Source organism: Thamnophis elegans, chromosome 2 (assembly GCF_009769535.1).
Source record: "Thamnophis elegans isolate rThaEle1 chromosome 2, rThaEle1.pri, whole genome shotgun sequence".
NCBI classification, from domain to species: Eukaryota; Metazoa; Chordata; class Lepidosauria; order Squamata; family Colubridae; genus Thamnophis; species Thamnophis elegans.
In genome coordinates, this window is record NC_045542.1 from 24479978 (window position 1) to 24495749 (window position 15772).

Consider the following 15772-nt stretch of genomic DNA (forward strand, 5'->3'; position numbering starts at 1 on the left):
TTATTTAACGATTTGAATCTGGTTACTGAAAATGGTGCAGTTCACAAAAGTTAGGTCAGAGTCTTTTTACCATGCCTGTAAGTTCCAAAAACTGAATCTCCTAATCTCTTATCCGGAACTATAGACTGTTCCTTGGCTAAGTACTGGACCTCATGTATGGGAAACTGTATGCATGCAGCTATGTCTAAGCTTGCCAAAAATTATTATGCTAGGTCGGTGATGTTGAACATTAAAGTTTCCACACCATGTTCTGAGTGGCCTGTCACCATAAATTAGCATTAAGGGCAAGCATTTCCCCAAACACTCCCTGTTCTTTTGCAAACTTGGGAAGCTATGGAGAATTTGTGGGAATTGGATAAAACTCTTGCATAGCCTTGGAAACCTCTGAAAGTCACATGACATGGGCATGGCTTCCTGTGGTCCTTGGATGCTGCAGAAGCTACATAAGAAAAGTCCTCAGAGCTGTTTCAAGAACGAAGGCTTCGTGTGACTCAGAGCAGCCTGGGACAGTCATCAAGGGCCTGTTACCAGAACAACAACACTGCTGGAAGGTAAGCAGAACATGGTACATCCCTGAGGGTGCTGGGCCATGGAGACAATTGTGCCGTTTTCGCCAGGCCCAAATCCTTTGGGGAGTGGTGTGAGGTGCTCTTTTTGAGTGTGGCTGTGGCGGTGTTAGGGCTGAGTTGAGGACCAAGATTCTACATCGGCCCAGCCCAAGTGCTGCTACTGTTTAAGCTGGCCTAGCCCTTTCTTTTGGGGGTGAGGGGATATGACAAATGGAGAGTCAAATTAGGCATGCTTCCAAATTTTTGATATGCTGAGCCCAAAAGGTTCAATTCCTGGACCTTTTTTTTTTTTTTTTTTTTTGCTAGTTATGGTTCATTGGATTTTTTTCAATAGACTTTTTTTTTGCTAGTTATTTTCCATTTTGAAGCCATTCTGGGAAACACTTACCAGTCTTCGGTAAACAAAATTGGCAATACGGTCAGAAGCCCCAGAGCGGAAATATTTCTTATACTCCTTCCTTGTCTGTGAGGAGGAAATAATATGCGTTAGCAACATGTTAGAGTAAAAGCATGGACAAACTTTTTATTCATACTTTCTAATGTTATCTGGTCTCTGATTTTTATCTGTTAAGATTTCTTAATGGGTAGTGCACCAGGTAGTGAATCTATGATTTTGTGCACAAAGTCTACAATTCAGAACTGAACAATTGTTTCTTCCTTATGGCTCTTGTATATAATATTTATATCTCTTGTTTTTATTTTTATACTCTTGTATTTTTAAGGCTACATTCCTGCACAGTTCTTAAGTTCTGGAAGCAGTTATCTAGTCACCTTGTTTCCATTCTCTGGGTCATTGTACTATATAGTCCTCAATTTACAAACACAACTGGGGTCAGAACGTCTGTTGCTAAGTGATGCTGTCATTAAGTGAATTGTCACTTAAAGATTTTACAATCTTTTTTTGCCATGGTCATTAAGTGAATCATCACAACCATTAAGTGAATCACAGTCATTAAGTGAATCCAGCTTCCCCCATTGACTTTGCTTGTTGGAAGGCCCCTGGGAAGGTAACCAATGGTAACTGCCTGATTTCAGGATGCTGCAAACTTTGTAGTACATGCCTGTTGCCAAGGGTCCAAATTTTGATCACATGACCGCAAGGATGTTGTGATGGTCATATGTGCAAAGACTGGTCGTTAGTCACTTTTTCAGCACCACTGTAACTTTGAATGGTTATTAAACAAATGGTTGTAACTTGAGGACTACATGAATATGAAGGCTGACAGGAAAGAAGATAGGATTGCTAAAGAAAAGAATACCCTCCACCAAGCTAGAACACCAGAGAACAAAAAAAGGGATGACTATTAATCTGCATGGAACTAATTTAAATATATGTGGAAGTCACTTTTGCCTTTTCTTTCAGAAAAGCGGGAAAAAGGTTTTATGAATGTATAAACAACTTCTCCTGCAAAGTTATATCTTTTAATGTACCGCATAGATTTTCATAAGGGGAGAAATTCTTGGGAGAGTCAATTGGTACTCATTTTATACTATTACTATAGGTAATGTTCAGGATAACTGTGTTACAAAGGCAAGAGTTAATTCTAATTCATGCTGATTCTTCTGCATGCAGTCAAGAAGAGTAGCTTAGGTTTTAAGCTGGACACCCTGAAAACAGAGAATTAATGAAGAGGTATGAATGAGGGAGGGCTAATCATGGCCACTGCGCTTAGATCTGGGCATGTTCTCCAACCATACCTGATGACCTTTCCAGTAAGCAGAAATGGTGGTGGCAGCCTGAACTTGACATTTCTGTTGCCTTAACTCTCGCAGGAGTTTACGAGACTGTAGAGGAAAGGAAAGGATAGATAAGAAACCCAAAGGAGCCCATAGAAAAAGGGAGACAGTGAGCAGATTCCATTTTCATATTTTGTCTTGAGGCTGTTGTTATAGTAATCAGTCTTTAAGGTGCCACAGAACTCCATGTTGGGTAAACAGTGTCACAATAGACCTGTCATCTAGTCCTTCTTTTCTCCAGGCTAGCCATACCCAATTCCTGCAACCAGGGATGGGTTCTAGCTGGCGTTATTGCTGGTTCGCTTGTGCGCGCATGCTGGATGCGCACTGTGTGTGCATGCACAGTTCAATGGGAATTGTTCCATGCATGCGCAGAACTCCAAAGAAAGATGGCAGCGGCGACAATGGCGACTGGGGAACCAGTTCGGGGGTGTGGCCAGCCTGGGTTGCTGCCGGTTCTGCGACCCAAACAGGCATACCAGTAGCGGTTGGGCCAAACCGGGCCGAACCAGTAGGAACCCACCTCTGCCTGCTGTTCTTCATCTGTTCATTAAATTAACATAATTAAACTAGTATGTTTAATTATGTTACTTTAATTTATAAAAATTAAATAATTTTATAAAGATGCATTATATATACATATATATGTGTATATATATTATATATAATAAAATATCATAATATATGTTATAAATATAAATATTTATTATCATAATTAGAAACATAATTAATTAAATGTAATATGTTAACCACTTGAACAATTGACGATTTGCTAACTGAAAAGAAAATGAATTAGCTGGCACACAAGGTAACATGATAAGACTCTTCTCCATTATGGAGCAAACTACATTCTTCAGATGGGACCTTTGCAAGTATAGCATGGTGTGATATAAACTGTATTGCCACTTCATTCTGAATAGACTTAAGGATACGTAGAGGACAGTGGTGGGTTTCAATGTTTTTTAGAATCTCTTCTGTAGGTGTGGCCTGCTTTGTGGGAGTGGCTTTCTGGCCATGTGACTGGGTGGGCGTGGCCAACCTGTAAAATGTGGTGAAACTCACTTAACAACGCTCTTGCTTAGCAACCAAAATGTTGGCTCAGAGACTCTGGCATATGAAGCACGCAAGTCTTAAAGCTGTCAAGTTACAAGACCCTTGCACCCCTAACCCTTTAGGAAAAAAAAAAAAACCCAGGCGTGTTCAAACTTGACAGATTTAAGACTTTAAGGTTTAGACAGGACTCTTAGAGGCGGGCAGGGCGATTGGTGAGCCAGCCAATCAGTGAGCGGCGGGCGGGGCAAGCACGGTAGATTTGTGGAACCTCTTCTATAGAAGAGGTTAGAACTTGCAGGAACCCACCCCTGGTAGAGGAGCAATTAAGTATTATAGAAATCAAGTTTCAGAAGAAAAAAAAAGGACTTTTCATAAGATGTAGATATCATAGTATAGCTGGAATCCTGTCATTACCAGTAAGTATATTGAGCCAGTGGCCAAAGCAGTAATTTCATTTTCTTTGCCTCATGTTTGGCATTTTGCAATTTCTTTTGATAACATGAACCTATTGTGTCATTTGGAATTGATTCTCTGAAAACCACTTCCATTCCCTTCATCACTACCCATTTCTGTGTCCTGCTCTACTGATTGGATCGCACCAATTCAAATATTGTAGGCAATGGGAAATATAATTCTAAGGCCCTTCAAATTATGAAAATGCAGCTGAAGATATCACTGGAAAACCAGGAATAACCAAGATTTTCTATATGGTCAACAAAATCCTGCTGCATATTTTATCTAGCACAATAATCACATTAGCTCCAGTCCTTCACCAATTGTGATATCTATTTCCCATATCATGTCTTGTATAAGGAACAGACTTTTTTTGGGGGGGGGGGGAGGATTGAATTGTTTGTTCATTTATATTAATCTCATAGACAAGTGAATATTACATATTACATCTAGTTCTGCCCTGAAATTCTACAAAGTCATTTTGCACCTGTGGTTTGCATGCATATTTCAAAAGCATAAGTTATCACTTGTCAGGAAATTATATGAAAATTCATTTATTCATCCTTCTATTTAGCAACTTGGTGAAAACTAGGAACATTAAGTTTAGGATATCTAAAAGGCCACCGGATTCAAAAGACTGTCCTATATTGACTATGTTCCAAAGAACAGAATACTATGATTGCACATCTTGGAAGATTTTGTTCTGTAATGGTTGAACATGTAATAAGGTAAATAAAGATACATTTAGGAACACATCTCCATTTTTTTAAATAGAAAAATTAACTCTGCATTGAACCCAGAATCATTAAGTGCCTGGCTATATCCATTACACACAATTCCTTACCTTCCAACTTCGGATATAGGCCTGAATAAGAATAACTGATGTTTTCATTTTTAAATAATTCTTCCTTTCCTGCAAAATAAAATGCCTACTTTACTATAGAGATACAGAAACAGATAATAGGTGAAAACAATTTTTGTTTGTTTGATCTGCACGCATAGCAGCCAAAGATATCGTGCACACCATTTACTTAGTTTCATCCTGGCAGAAGTTCTATGCCACATGTGTGTGATCATCAGTCTATGGGTATCATGTGGCTACTGAATCTTCCCTCCCCCCCCCCCAAGCCTTGAAGATCCATCGGAATTGAACAAGAAGCACAATTTTATCTGATTTTTCAACATGAAAGTATCAGCATATAATAATTTATAAACTGGAATAGCAAGTCAGCCAATGGGAACTTTTTGGTGACTGAAAGCCATGTCAGACAGACAGCTCAGAGCCTGGGTGTGTCTTAGCTTGACTGATCTCTCTCTCTCTCTCTCTCTCTCTCTCTCTCTCTCTCTCTCTCTCTCTCTCTCTCTCTATCTATCTATCTATCTATCTATCTATCTATCTATCTATCTATCTATCTATCTATCTATCTATCTATCTATCTATCATCTGCCTGTTTGACAAACCAAGAGTTGGTTTGTCCTTGCAATATTAATTCTGTGCTTCTGTAGCTTCTGTGATTCTGTGTTTTGTGCTTTTGTGCTTCTGAGTTCTGGTTCTGCCTTCCACTGCATGGGTATTGTATACATGCATCATGTTTTATATTTTTGTATATAAACAAGTTTCCTCTATAAATTAATCCTGCTGAATCATTTACTTGTGTGCTGGTTGGATTGCTGCAAACTCTGACAAAAAGGGAGAGGAAAGCACACACTGTATCTTCAGTATATATGATATCCTGCCATTGTAGTCCTGTTACTGAAATGAATCACATTAATAGAACATGGTCTGTAGCCCCTAAAATGTTGCCCTTTCCTGCTTTGTCCCCCTGCTATAGTGGGAGTTGGATGCATATTCTCCATATCTTGCCACTAAGCAAACTTGCAATAATTTCTAGAGGCTGCTCTCAGCACAGAAAGCAAATCCTAATAGAGATATACACCCCAGAAAGTACAGTGTAGTTGGGTGGATCTGGCACTGGTCCTTATGGGCACAGCTGACACAAAGACTTAAAGCTGAGCTGCCACAGAGACCTTTGCAAAACCAGAATAACAGAGTTGGAAGAGATCTCGGAGGTTTTCTAGTTGAACTCCCTGCTTAGGCAGGAAACACTATACCATTTCAGAAAAAATGGTTGTCCAATCTCTTCTTAAAAACTTCCAGTGTTGGAGTGTTCCACTGATTAATTGTTCTACCGTGTTTTCCCAAAAATAAGACAGGGTCTTATTTTCTTTTGACTCCCCGAGATAAGCACTTGGCCTTATTTTTGGGGAGCTCTTATTATTTTCAAGGTACAGGAGACTGCTGCTGTTTTGCAATATTTTTGTGGAGGGCTTATTTTTTGGAGGAGGGCTTATTTTAGCACATGCACTCAAAAGCCTCATTGGGCTTATTATCCAGGGAAGTTTTATTTTCGGGGAAGCAGGGTAACTGTCAGGAAATTTCTCCTTAGTTGTATGTTGCTTCTCTCCTTGATTAGTTTCCACCCCTTGCTTCTTGTCCCGCCCTCAGATGCTTTGGAGAATAGCTTGACTCTAGTGGTGGGATTCAAATACTTTAACAACAGATCTCTGCTCTAATGACCAGCTGGGTAGGCGCAGTGGTCATGTGACTGGGTGGGCGTGGCCAACTCAACATCACTCATGTGGATGGGTGCTTCGCCTTAGCTGTTACAATGTAATAAGGGTTAACCGGAGAGGCAGTTTCTGTAATCAGGGCAAAAAAGATTAGGCTAGAAACAACACCAGAATTTTCCCTTCCTGCCTTCCTTACAGGATTAGCCCTGTAAAGTGGGGAAAAAACAAAAGAAGATTTCTTCCAACAACGGGTTCTGCAAATTGCTTAGAAAGTTAACAACCGATTCTCCTGAATAGGTGCAAAGTGACATGCAGTGAGTTTTATGGCTGGTGAGGCAGCTTTTTAGACTTGTGGACTTCAACTCCCAGAATTCCACAGCCAGGCATGCTCAGTTCCGATTTAAAGCGACAGCATTTTTCCCCCTTGCAAAATAAGTTTTCCCATTCTCTTTCTTCTCCCTCCCCCTCCTTCCTCCCTTTCTCCCTCCCTCCCCCCTCTCTCAAACAGACACACGCACACAGAGAACTTGGATCCCTCTCTCACTCTCAAACACAAACACAGAAGTTGGATTGGATATATTTTCTAAAGCCTTGAAAGCAGCTCCTCTGCCATACCCCCCCCCCTTCCCCTGCTGCCTTCCGATCGGAGCCTTTGACTGCAGGTGAATCACGTTGCCTTTTCAGTGAAGCTGGGCTTATATACTTTTATCCAGCTGTGTGTGTGTGTGTGTTTGAAAAGGCAACGTGGGTTCTGCATGCAATGAAACTTTTTGAATTCCTCCCCCCTCCCCACACACGCACCTTTTTCCAGCTGTTTCAGAGAGGATTTCAACTCTGCCCTCATGAAAGGCCAGAGCTCTGAGTTGGACAGAGCTAGTTGCTCCCAGAGAACTCTAAAAAGCCTCTAAAAATGCCCTCTAAAGGAAGTGAGAGAACACGTGCCTCATTTGCATAAGGAATTCTTTGCTTTTTAACCCTTGGTTAACTCTTAAAAGGCGAAAAATTCCTTATGCAAAAGAGGCCCCAAGTTCTCTGGCCTCCTCCTATAGTTAACACTGAGAGCAGACACCAAGCCACTGTGACTTGAAATCTGGTAGCAACTATCCTGGCTTTAATTATTTTTAAAAAATTCTTTAAAATTCTTTCCTTTCCCTCAAGAGACTGGTGAGGCACGCCTCCCTGCCTCTAGTGACTGCACGTCCCTGGTGCAAACTGGCTGAATTCCACCACTGCTTGACTCCTTCTTTGTGGCAGCCCCTGAGATATTGGAACACTGCTATCATGTCATTCCTAGTCCTTCTTTTCATTGGTAGACATACCCAGTTCCTGCAACCGTTCTTTATATGTTTTAGCCTCCAGTCCCCTAATCATCTTTGTTGCTTTTCTCTGCGCCAAAATCAGTAGAGTTTGCTTGTCAAAAACAGCTAGGTATATACAACTCAGTGTCTGTTTGCTTCTTACTCTTTGGGCCCGAAACCAAGCCGAAATAAGGATCTGGCTCCTGCGCATCTCTTGGTAATGCTTACGACACTTCCATGCTCGGAAAGCTGCTTGAATTAAGGCAGCCAACTCTTGTACTCGCTGCTGGCGTCTCCTCTCCAAATCAAAAAGCTGTAAAGAAGGTTGGAAAGTAACCAAGATGAAGTTTGAGTACAGTTAGCATTTTACAGGTAGTCCTTGACTTATAACCACAGTTGGGACCAGAACTTCTGTCGCTAAGCAATGTGGTCATTAAGTGAGCTGTGCCTGATTTTATGACTATATTTGACACGGTTATGTGAATTACCACTGTCATTAAGTAAATCCAGGTTTCCCCACTGACTTTGCATGTCGGAAACCCTCTGGGAAGGTAATAAATGCAAATAACTCAAACCAGGATGCTGCAACCAGCATAAATACGTGCCAGTTGCCATGTACCCCACATGACTGTGGGGATGCTGTGAGGGTTGTAAATGTGACGACCTCTTGTAAGTTACTTTTTCCAGTACCATCGTAACTTTGAACAACTGTTAGACAAATGATCATAAGTCATGGGCTATCTGTGCTTCTTGAACCTAAGCCTAATTGGTTAAATGTCAGTGGATCCTATTCCTTGTGGGTTTGTCTCGAGAATCTCATTGTGAGGTTTGGAAGATTATTTCCTGCAAATTTCACCTTTCTGGTTGTTTAGGAATATGTCCCTCTTCTCTCCTCAAGACATCCTTTTTTTCGCCTTCTTTTTTCAAGGCAACATCTCCAGTATGGCTACCAATTACAGGTGGTCCTCGACTTACGACCACAATTGGGTGTGAAATGTGTGTCGCTAAGCGAAACATTTGTTAAGTGATTTTTGCCCTCTTTTATGACCTTTCTCGTCACAGCTGTTAAGTGAATCATTGAAGTTGTTAAGTTAGTAACACGGTTGTAAAGTGAATCTGGCTTCCCCATTGACTTTGCTTGTCCGAAGGTCACAAAAGGGGAATCACATGAGCCACTTCAACCGTCATAAATGTGAGTCAGTTATCAAGTATTTGGAATGGCAATGATCATGTGACCAAGGGGATTATGCAATGGTCCTAAAGTGTGAAAAGCGGTCATAAGTCACTTCTTTCAGTAGCATTGCAACAGTCATTAAATGAACTGTTGTAAGTCGAGGACTACCTGTAACAGTGACGTGCGGTGAGCTTCATGGCCGGTGAGGCAAGCACAAAAGCTCCACCGAAGCCCCGGCGCCGCATCCGCCATAGAGTGGGACCGTGACCCGCTCTATGGTGGACGTGGCGCCGGGACTTTAAAGCCCTGCTGCCGGGGCCCTGCCGCCACTTTAAAGCCCTGCTGCCCAGGCTTTAAAGTGGCTGCAGGGCCCCGGCGGCGTCCACCATAGGGCAGCCTCGACCGTTGTTAGTAGCCACGTAGTAGCCTTCCCTGCCTGCCGACTTCACCTGATGCCCAGAAAGTGCTTGCAGGCAGGCAGGCAGGCAGGCAGGCAGGCAGGCAGGCAGGCAGGCTTAGCTCAATAGCTTAACATTGGACTAACAGCTGCAGATAAAAAGGACACAGTGGGGATTCCATGAACGCCCTCGGAAGGGAAGGCGAAGGGCGGGGTTATGTGTTCAGGATTTGGATGGGTCTCCGTTGAACGAAACTGCAAGCTCCTTTTAAAGCGAGGTCGGGGGAGGGGGTGGAGGGGTGAGCCAGCCAGCACTGCAGTGGAGCTATACAGAAGCCTAGCAAAGAGGGAAGCCATGGAGGCTGTCCCTAGCTCAGCAGGTTCCTCGCCGGCTCACCTCTCCGCGCCCCCTCCAAGCCTCTGTTTGTGGCTGGCATCCCCCACCCACCCCCACTCCTACCCCTCATCTGGCCAAGGTGCCAAAGCCTTTGATCTGCTTGCTGACACCCCTCCTCGACTCTGTTGCAATTGCTCCCCTCAGGTGAGAGCAAAGGATGAGGAAGGTGGGGAGGGCGCCCGGGTGCGCCTCTGGCTTTCCAAAAGGAAAAGGCAGGAGAACCACAGCCATTACCTTCCACAGCCATTCTCTCAGAGCTCGCTTAGTGCATGCATAATTCGCCTGCCCAGAGATGCTTCTCCTCCTCCTCCTCCTCCTCCTCCTCCTCCTCCTCCTCCTCCTCCTCCTCCTCCTCCTCCTCCTCCTCCTATCTCCCTCCCTCCCTTTTTTCCCCACCTCCTTCTTTCCTTCCTTCTCTTTCTTCTCCCTTCATGGTTTTCTCTCTCTCGCTCATCTGAAACCGAGAAGTTCAACCTGCAGCGAGGAAGGCTTTAACTCGCTTTCCCTCTGCAGCCTGGGAAATGGAGTCTCTGCCCTCCCCGCTCAAGTGGCGCAAGGCATTATTTGCTGCTCCCAGATCAGGAGGCGGGAGAATCACATGCCTCCTTTGCATATGGAATTTTTCGCTTTTTAACCCTTGCTTAACTCTTAAAAGGCGAAAAACTACCTTGGCCTTTTTAATTATTTTAAAAATTCTTTCCTTTTCCTCATGAGACTGGTGAGGCCCCACCTCCCCTGCCTCCAATGACTGCACGTCCCTGACCTGTAATATCTCCTTCAATACCTTCATGCAGTTTTCTTGGCATGGCCCAGAAGGGATTTTGCAATTGCTTTCTTATGAAATGCTTTTTTAAATATTTCTGTTTTTCCTGCAGCCTTGGAATTTCTTGATGGCTCCAACCCAGCTAATCTGATCCTACTTATTGCTTTAGGCCAAAAGATTCATTAGGTGTTGCCACTCCTTTCAGTAGCTCAGTTCTGGGTTAGTTAATGTAAACTTTGGAAAATTACAATAAATTCATCAAAAATTGGAAGAGCAGTGGGAAGGATTTGCCATCTTTTTAACTTTTGTTTTAGTAAGAGATTGATAAGACCCAGCGGGAAGCAGTGATATACTTTAGATTTATTCGTATCACACCCATGGTGGGTTCTTACCGATTCAACCTGGTTTGGCTGAACTGATAGTGGTATGGCAGCCTGGGTTGCCCAAGCCTGCCATGCCCCCGAATCGGTTGCCTTGTCGCTGCCATCACCCCTGCCATCTTGTTTTTTAGTTCTATACATGTGCAGAACAATTTTAATTGAAGTGCACCAGTGGTGGGCTTCAAATTTTTTTAGAACCTCTTCTGTAGGTGTGGCCTGCTTTGTGGGAGTGGCTTGCCGGCCATGTGACTGGGTGCGAGTGGCTTGCCAGCCATGTGACTGAGTGGGAGTAGCTTGGCAGTCATGTGACTGGGTGGGCATGGCCAACTTGTAAAATGTGGTGAAACTCATTTAACAACGCTCTTGCTTAGCAACCAAAATGTTGGCTCAGGAACTCTGCAATTTCAAGCACGCAAGTCTTAAAGCTGTCAAGTTACAAGACCCTTGCACCCCTAACCCTTTAGGAAAAATACCGCAGGGGTGTTCAAACTTGACAGCTTTAAGACTTGTGGACTACAACTCCCAGAATTCCTTCTCCAGTCATGTTGGCTCAGGAACTCTGGCATTGAAGTGTACAAAGTCTTAAAGCTGTCAAGTTACAAGTTCTTGTGTTAGAACTGGCAGGAACTATCCCTGAAGTGCACATGCACACGTGAGTTAACCGGCAGTAAAGCCGGGCAGAACTCATTCCTGCATCGCACTATATAAATATGAGCAGTTGCAGCTAAGCGGTAATTATTCTAGCAGTGCTAGCGGGGTTGGCAATATTTTGTATCTTATTTCAGCACTTCTTTCCAAAACATTTGTTTCAATTGCTCTTTCTTGTTCTCCGCATGTAATTAAACAGCCAAATCTGGTTGAGCGCATCATATTATGACGAGCAAATCTTTCACTGTGTAATCAATACACCAGAGGAATCAAAAGAAAGGGGAAGCAACATCGGCAAGAGCCTGGTATCACTGAAGCGAGAGAATATAAAGAAAAAAAGGGATTAGCTGCACAGGCCTATTTTTAGGAGGCATTAAAACCTCTGCTTTCAACTAGGAAGTTCAAAGTGAGGAATTATCCAGCAGAGTCCTACAAGCAAAATATTCTTTTCCTTTTAATCTTAATTAGCATAGTGATCTTGATCTCTTCACCCCCCGTTGCCCTGAAGTGCCATTATTAGCTCACCGTGGATGGGCTTCGGATGAAAATCTTGGTGTGTCCGTATGCCAGTTCTTTGGAGTCAATGGACAAGCTGTTCAAGACAATCTGAACACCATCTCTGTATCAGAAAGGAGAAGAGATCCGATATTGCTTGAGTAGGCAAATAAGTGCTCTGATCACAAGTATGGAAAACAGTGGGATGGCCAGTATTGGTTATGCCACCACCAACCAAATTCCCCAGATGGAGTCTCAATTTTATAGAGACTCATATAGAGTACAGGTAGTCCTCGACATACGGCCACAATTGAGCCCCATGTTGTTAAGTGAGACATTTGTTAAGTGCGTTTTGCCCCATTTTATGAAATTTCTTGCCACAGTTGTTAAATGAATCATGCAGTTGATAAGTCAGTACCATGGTTGTTAAGTGAATCCCCATTTCCACATTGACTTGGCTTGTCAGAAGGTCACAAAAGGGGATCACATGATCTTGGGACACAGCGACCGTCGCAAATATGAACCGGTTGCCAAGCGCCTGAATTCTGATCACATGATCATGGGGCTGCTACAAAGGTCATCAGTGTGAAAAACAGTCATAAGTCACTTTTTTCAGTGCCATTGTACCTTTGAATGGTCACTAAATGAACCCCTGTAAGTCAAGAACTACCTGTAGTTATGGGATGTCCCTGTCACGTTCTCTGCAACCATAACCAATTTTGTTGTATTTAAGTACAATGACAATAAAGATTACACTTATATCTGTTCAGCACAGCTTTTCAATATTCTTTGAGGCACATTATATTAAACCATTGGCTTTCACCATCTGGACCGTCTGCTGAATACTGAAGGTTATTACAAATCTTTTGCCAGCAACAACTTTAGTACAGGACTTTGGCCTACCTTCCACTTCCTTTCCAATGTGGCCAGGTCTCCTTGCAGAGTATCTTATAACGCTCCAGACATGGCTCATAACGCTGCCTAAAGGCATAGCCAGCCCGCCGGACCTGAATATTTTCCAACAGCCCAAGGTAGCGCACCTGTGCTCGGACCAGCCCATCGGTGAATACAGCTGGCATCTTGTTCTCGTTAGGCTTGATACACCTGACAGCAAAGGGAACATGAGCAGAGCCTTGTTGAGACAATATAAACTAGTCAATGCATTTAGCTAAAGCCCAGTGCAATTCAATCCTAGTTGGAGTTCATCACATGGGAGTAGGCATTCATTACCTGATATAATTGGGGTTCTTGGAATAGAGGTTTTTCATGAGGGTGAACACAGAGGCTTTGAACTGAGAACCGGCTGTAGGTGGGCGCTTGAGTGAGGCTTTTTGGGGGTCACCTTCAGGGAAGAGGCTGCGTAATAGGACATGCTTGGCCTTCCACATGGCTTGTGACAGGTCTCGAAAGAGCAGGTCATTGTTCTTCTCAATGAATCCAGTCACATTGTAAGTTACCTGTGGGAGAGACTGGCTTTAGTCATATCCTTTGGCAGGCATGGTACTTCATCTAACATTGTGTTTAGGAAACTCATGGAAAGGAAGCATCACGTTCACCATTAGATGGTTACTAAATATTCTGGCCTACACCCACAACTCATTTTTCCTAAAGGGATTTCACAACATATTTCTCTGTGCTGCAATCTATCTGCTTTTAGCATCATATTTATTAGCATTTATTTATTATTTGTTATTATGCCTTGGAACCCCACTAAGGAGCCCAGGAGTTGGAGAACATCCTGAGCTTCTATGATAATTTACTTTCTGGTAAATGGGAGCTTTGTGTGACTTACCATGTCATTAATTTTACTAGTTTACACGGTACCCATAGCAGCCAATTTATGAAAGTGCTCTCAGATTTCTAAATTTGCTCCTGGTCCCCAAACCGTGTCTGTTCCTATGCTAAACTAGCTCTTATCCAGTTTCCATGACTATGAGTTTTGTTCCTGGTACATAATTCCTGGGTTTTCTTTCCCATTTTTAATGAAATTAGAGATAATAAAGTTTAGTGTCACATTTTCCTTTTCTATACTACTATAACCATATGCTCCTGGTTCCATTTGATTCAAATCCCTTCTTTATTATCTCTTGCCTTTAATTTATTTGTTCACTCTTATTTTGCATGTTGCATAATATTATTTACCCCCAAAGAGAAATATTTTAATGTATATATTTGCATACATTAATGTATGTATCTATATAACATGTTTTCCCCAAAATAGGACAGGGTCTTATTTTCTTTTGATCCCGAAATAAGCACTTGGCCTTATTTTCAGGAAGGTCTTATTATTTTTGAGGTGCAGGAGGTGGCAAGCATGATCACCTCATGGCTGCTGCTTTGTTGCAATATTTTTGTGGAGGACTTATTTTCAGGGGAGGGCTTATTTTAGTGCATGCGCTCAAAAGCCCAATTGGGCTTATTATCCGGGGAGGTCTTATTTTCAGGGAAACAGGGTATGCATTTGATTCTCATTCATTCTAAATTCCTGGGTTATATCATACATTTCGTTATCTACCCTTGAAAGATTCCTGCCTGGCATACATTTCAGTCCTTACATAAAATACTCATCTAACTTTCCTGACTGAACTCTTTTAATTAGTTTTATAGTGCTAGGGATTATATCACTAATAATACTGAGAACCTCTCCAAAGAGACCCAAGGTCACCAAGCTTAGAAAGCGCGGCTTATGTGCCCCACGTCCCCACATACAGTGGTCTTCCTTTTCTCTTCCTTCTTTGCTTCCAAGAACTGAGAAAGACCCCCAACACTACTTGCCTTTCCAGCATAGTGTTGGATTCGAAAGCAATTGACAGGTAAGCTGGCATCCATAATGCGCTTGGCATTCTGGGTTACTCTGCTCTCATAGCGCTGATGTTTTGCAAAGACCTGGTTAAGTTTGTTCAGGAACGTTTCTTCATTCACTTTCCCAGGGCGAAGGCACTCTTCATCCAACATAGCTAGAATTCCGCTTTTGTTCTGTTGAAAGAGGTACCGATTACAATGCTGCTCTCTCTGTATTTTTTCACTCCAGATCTTGTAGAGTTTGAACAATTGTCCAAAACATCAGAAAAAGAAGGCAGTGGTGATCTTTTAAAATATTTATATACCCTGAAGCTCTCCAGACCACACCACATCTTGCTGATAGGTGGTCCTTGAAGCTATGGAGAGATTTGGAGTGGGGTGGGGGTCCACAGACAGTTAGAAAATCTTCCCCATCAATTTTCAAAGTCATTTTACCATAGGTTCTAAGCCAGTATCCCCCAAACTGGACATATTCTAGATTCTAAACTTCCCCAACCATCATGACTATTTCTGGATGTTAAAATGCCCATATCTGTAGGGTGCTGAGGTTGGGGAATACTGGTCTACTCCAAACTATCAAATTCCCAATGATTTATGCAGATTTGCATCCAGGTTTCTTTAGCCAGAGTGCCAACACTGCAACACATTCCAAAGACTCTGGACACTCTACAGGCATTAACAAAAAGAATAGATTTGGCAGGAACTGGCATTGTCCCTGCTTCACCCCCCCCCCCACCTTTGTTTTGAAACCAACTTACATCTTCTATCAAGTTACAAATGATGCTGTTATCAAAATAATCCACATGGGTCCAGGTAATGCCCTGGGAGGGAGAAAATAAAAGTTACATCAGCAATAGAAGGGCGTGTTATGATACTGCTTATTACAATGTGTGTGTGTAAAACTCTTATGCCACATGACCAAGAGAGAAAAGTGGCAGGGAGAAACTCCTGAGACCAATTCCTGGTTAATCAACTGCCTAGATCTGATGCAAATTTCTCTGGAGGAAGGAGAAATCAGGAGATCACCCACTGGTG

The 15772-nt window shown here is 42.7% G+C and overlaps 1 protein-coding gene across 2 annotated transcripts in view; it reads right to left on the minus strand.

Annotated features, from left to right (window-relative positions):
* The window catches only part of LOC116503093 (unconventional myosin-Ia-like), a 61575-nt gene that overhangs the window by 12374 nt on the left and 33429 nt on the right, over positions 1-15772 (minus strand). Inside the window, exons 11-19 of one of the 2 annotated variants that reach the window (XM_032209269.1) lie at positions 15496-15558; positions 14711-14911; positions 13166-13392; positions 12839-13039; positions 11966-12059; positions 7845-7994; positions 4657-4725; positions 2268-2354; positions 958-1032 (exon numbers count right to left, since the gene is read on the minus strand). In XM_032209269.1, the coding sequence (XP_032065160.1) occupies positions 958-1032; positions 2268-2354; positions 4657-4725; positions 7845-7994; positions 11966-12059; positions 12839-13039; positions 13166-13392; positions 14711-14911; positions 15496-15558 (1167 nt within the window). The remainder of the gene's footprint in view (positions 1-957; positions 1033-2267; positions 2355-4656; positions 4726-7844; positions 7995-11965; positions 12060-12838; positions 13040-13165; positions 13393-14710; positions 14912-15495; positions 15559-15772) is intronic. The other variant, XM_032209270.1, reaches the window with a different exon arrangement.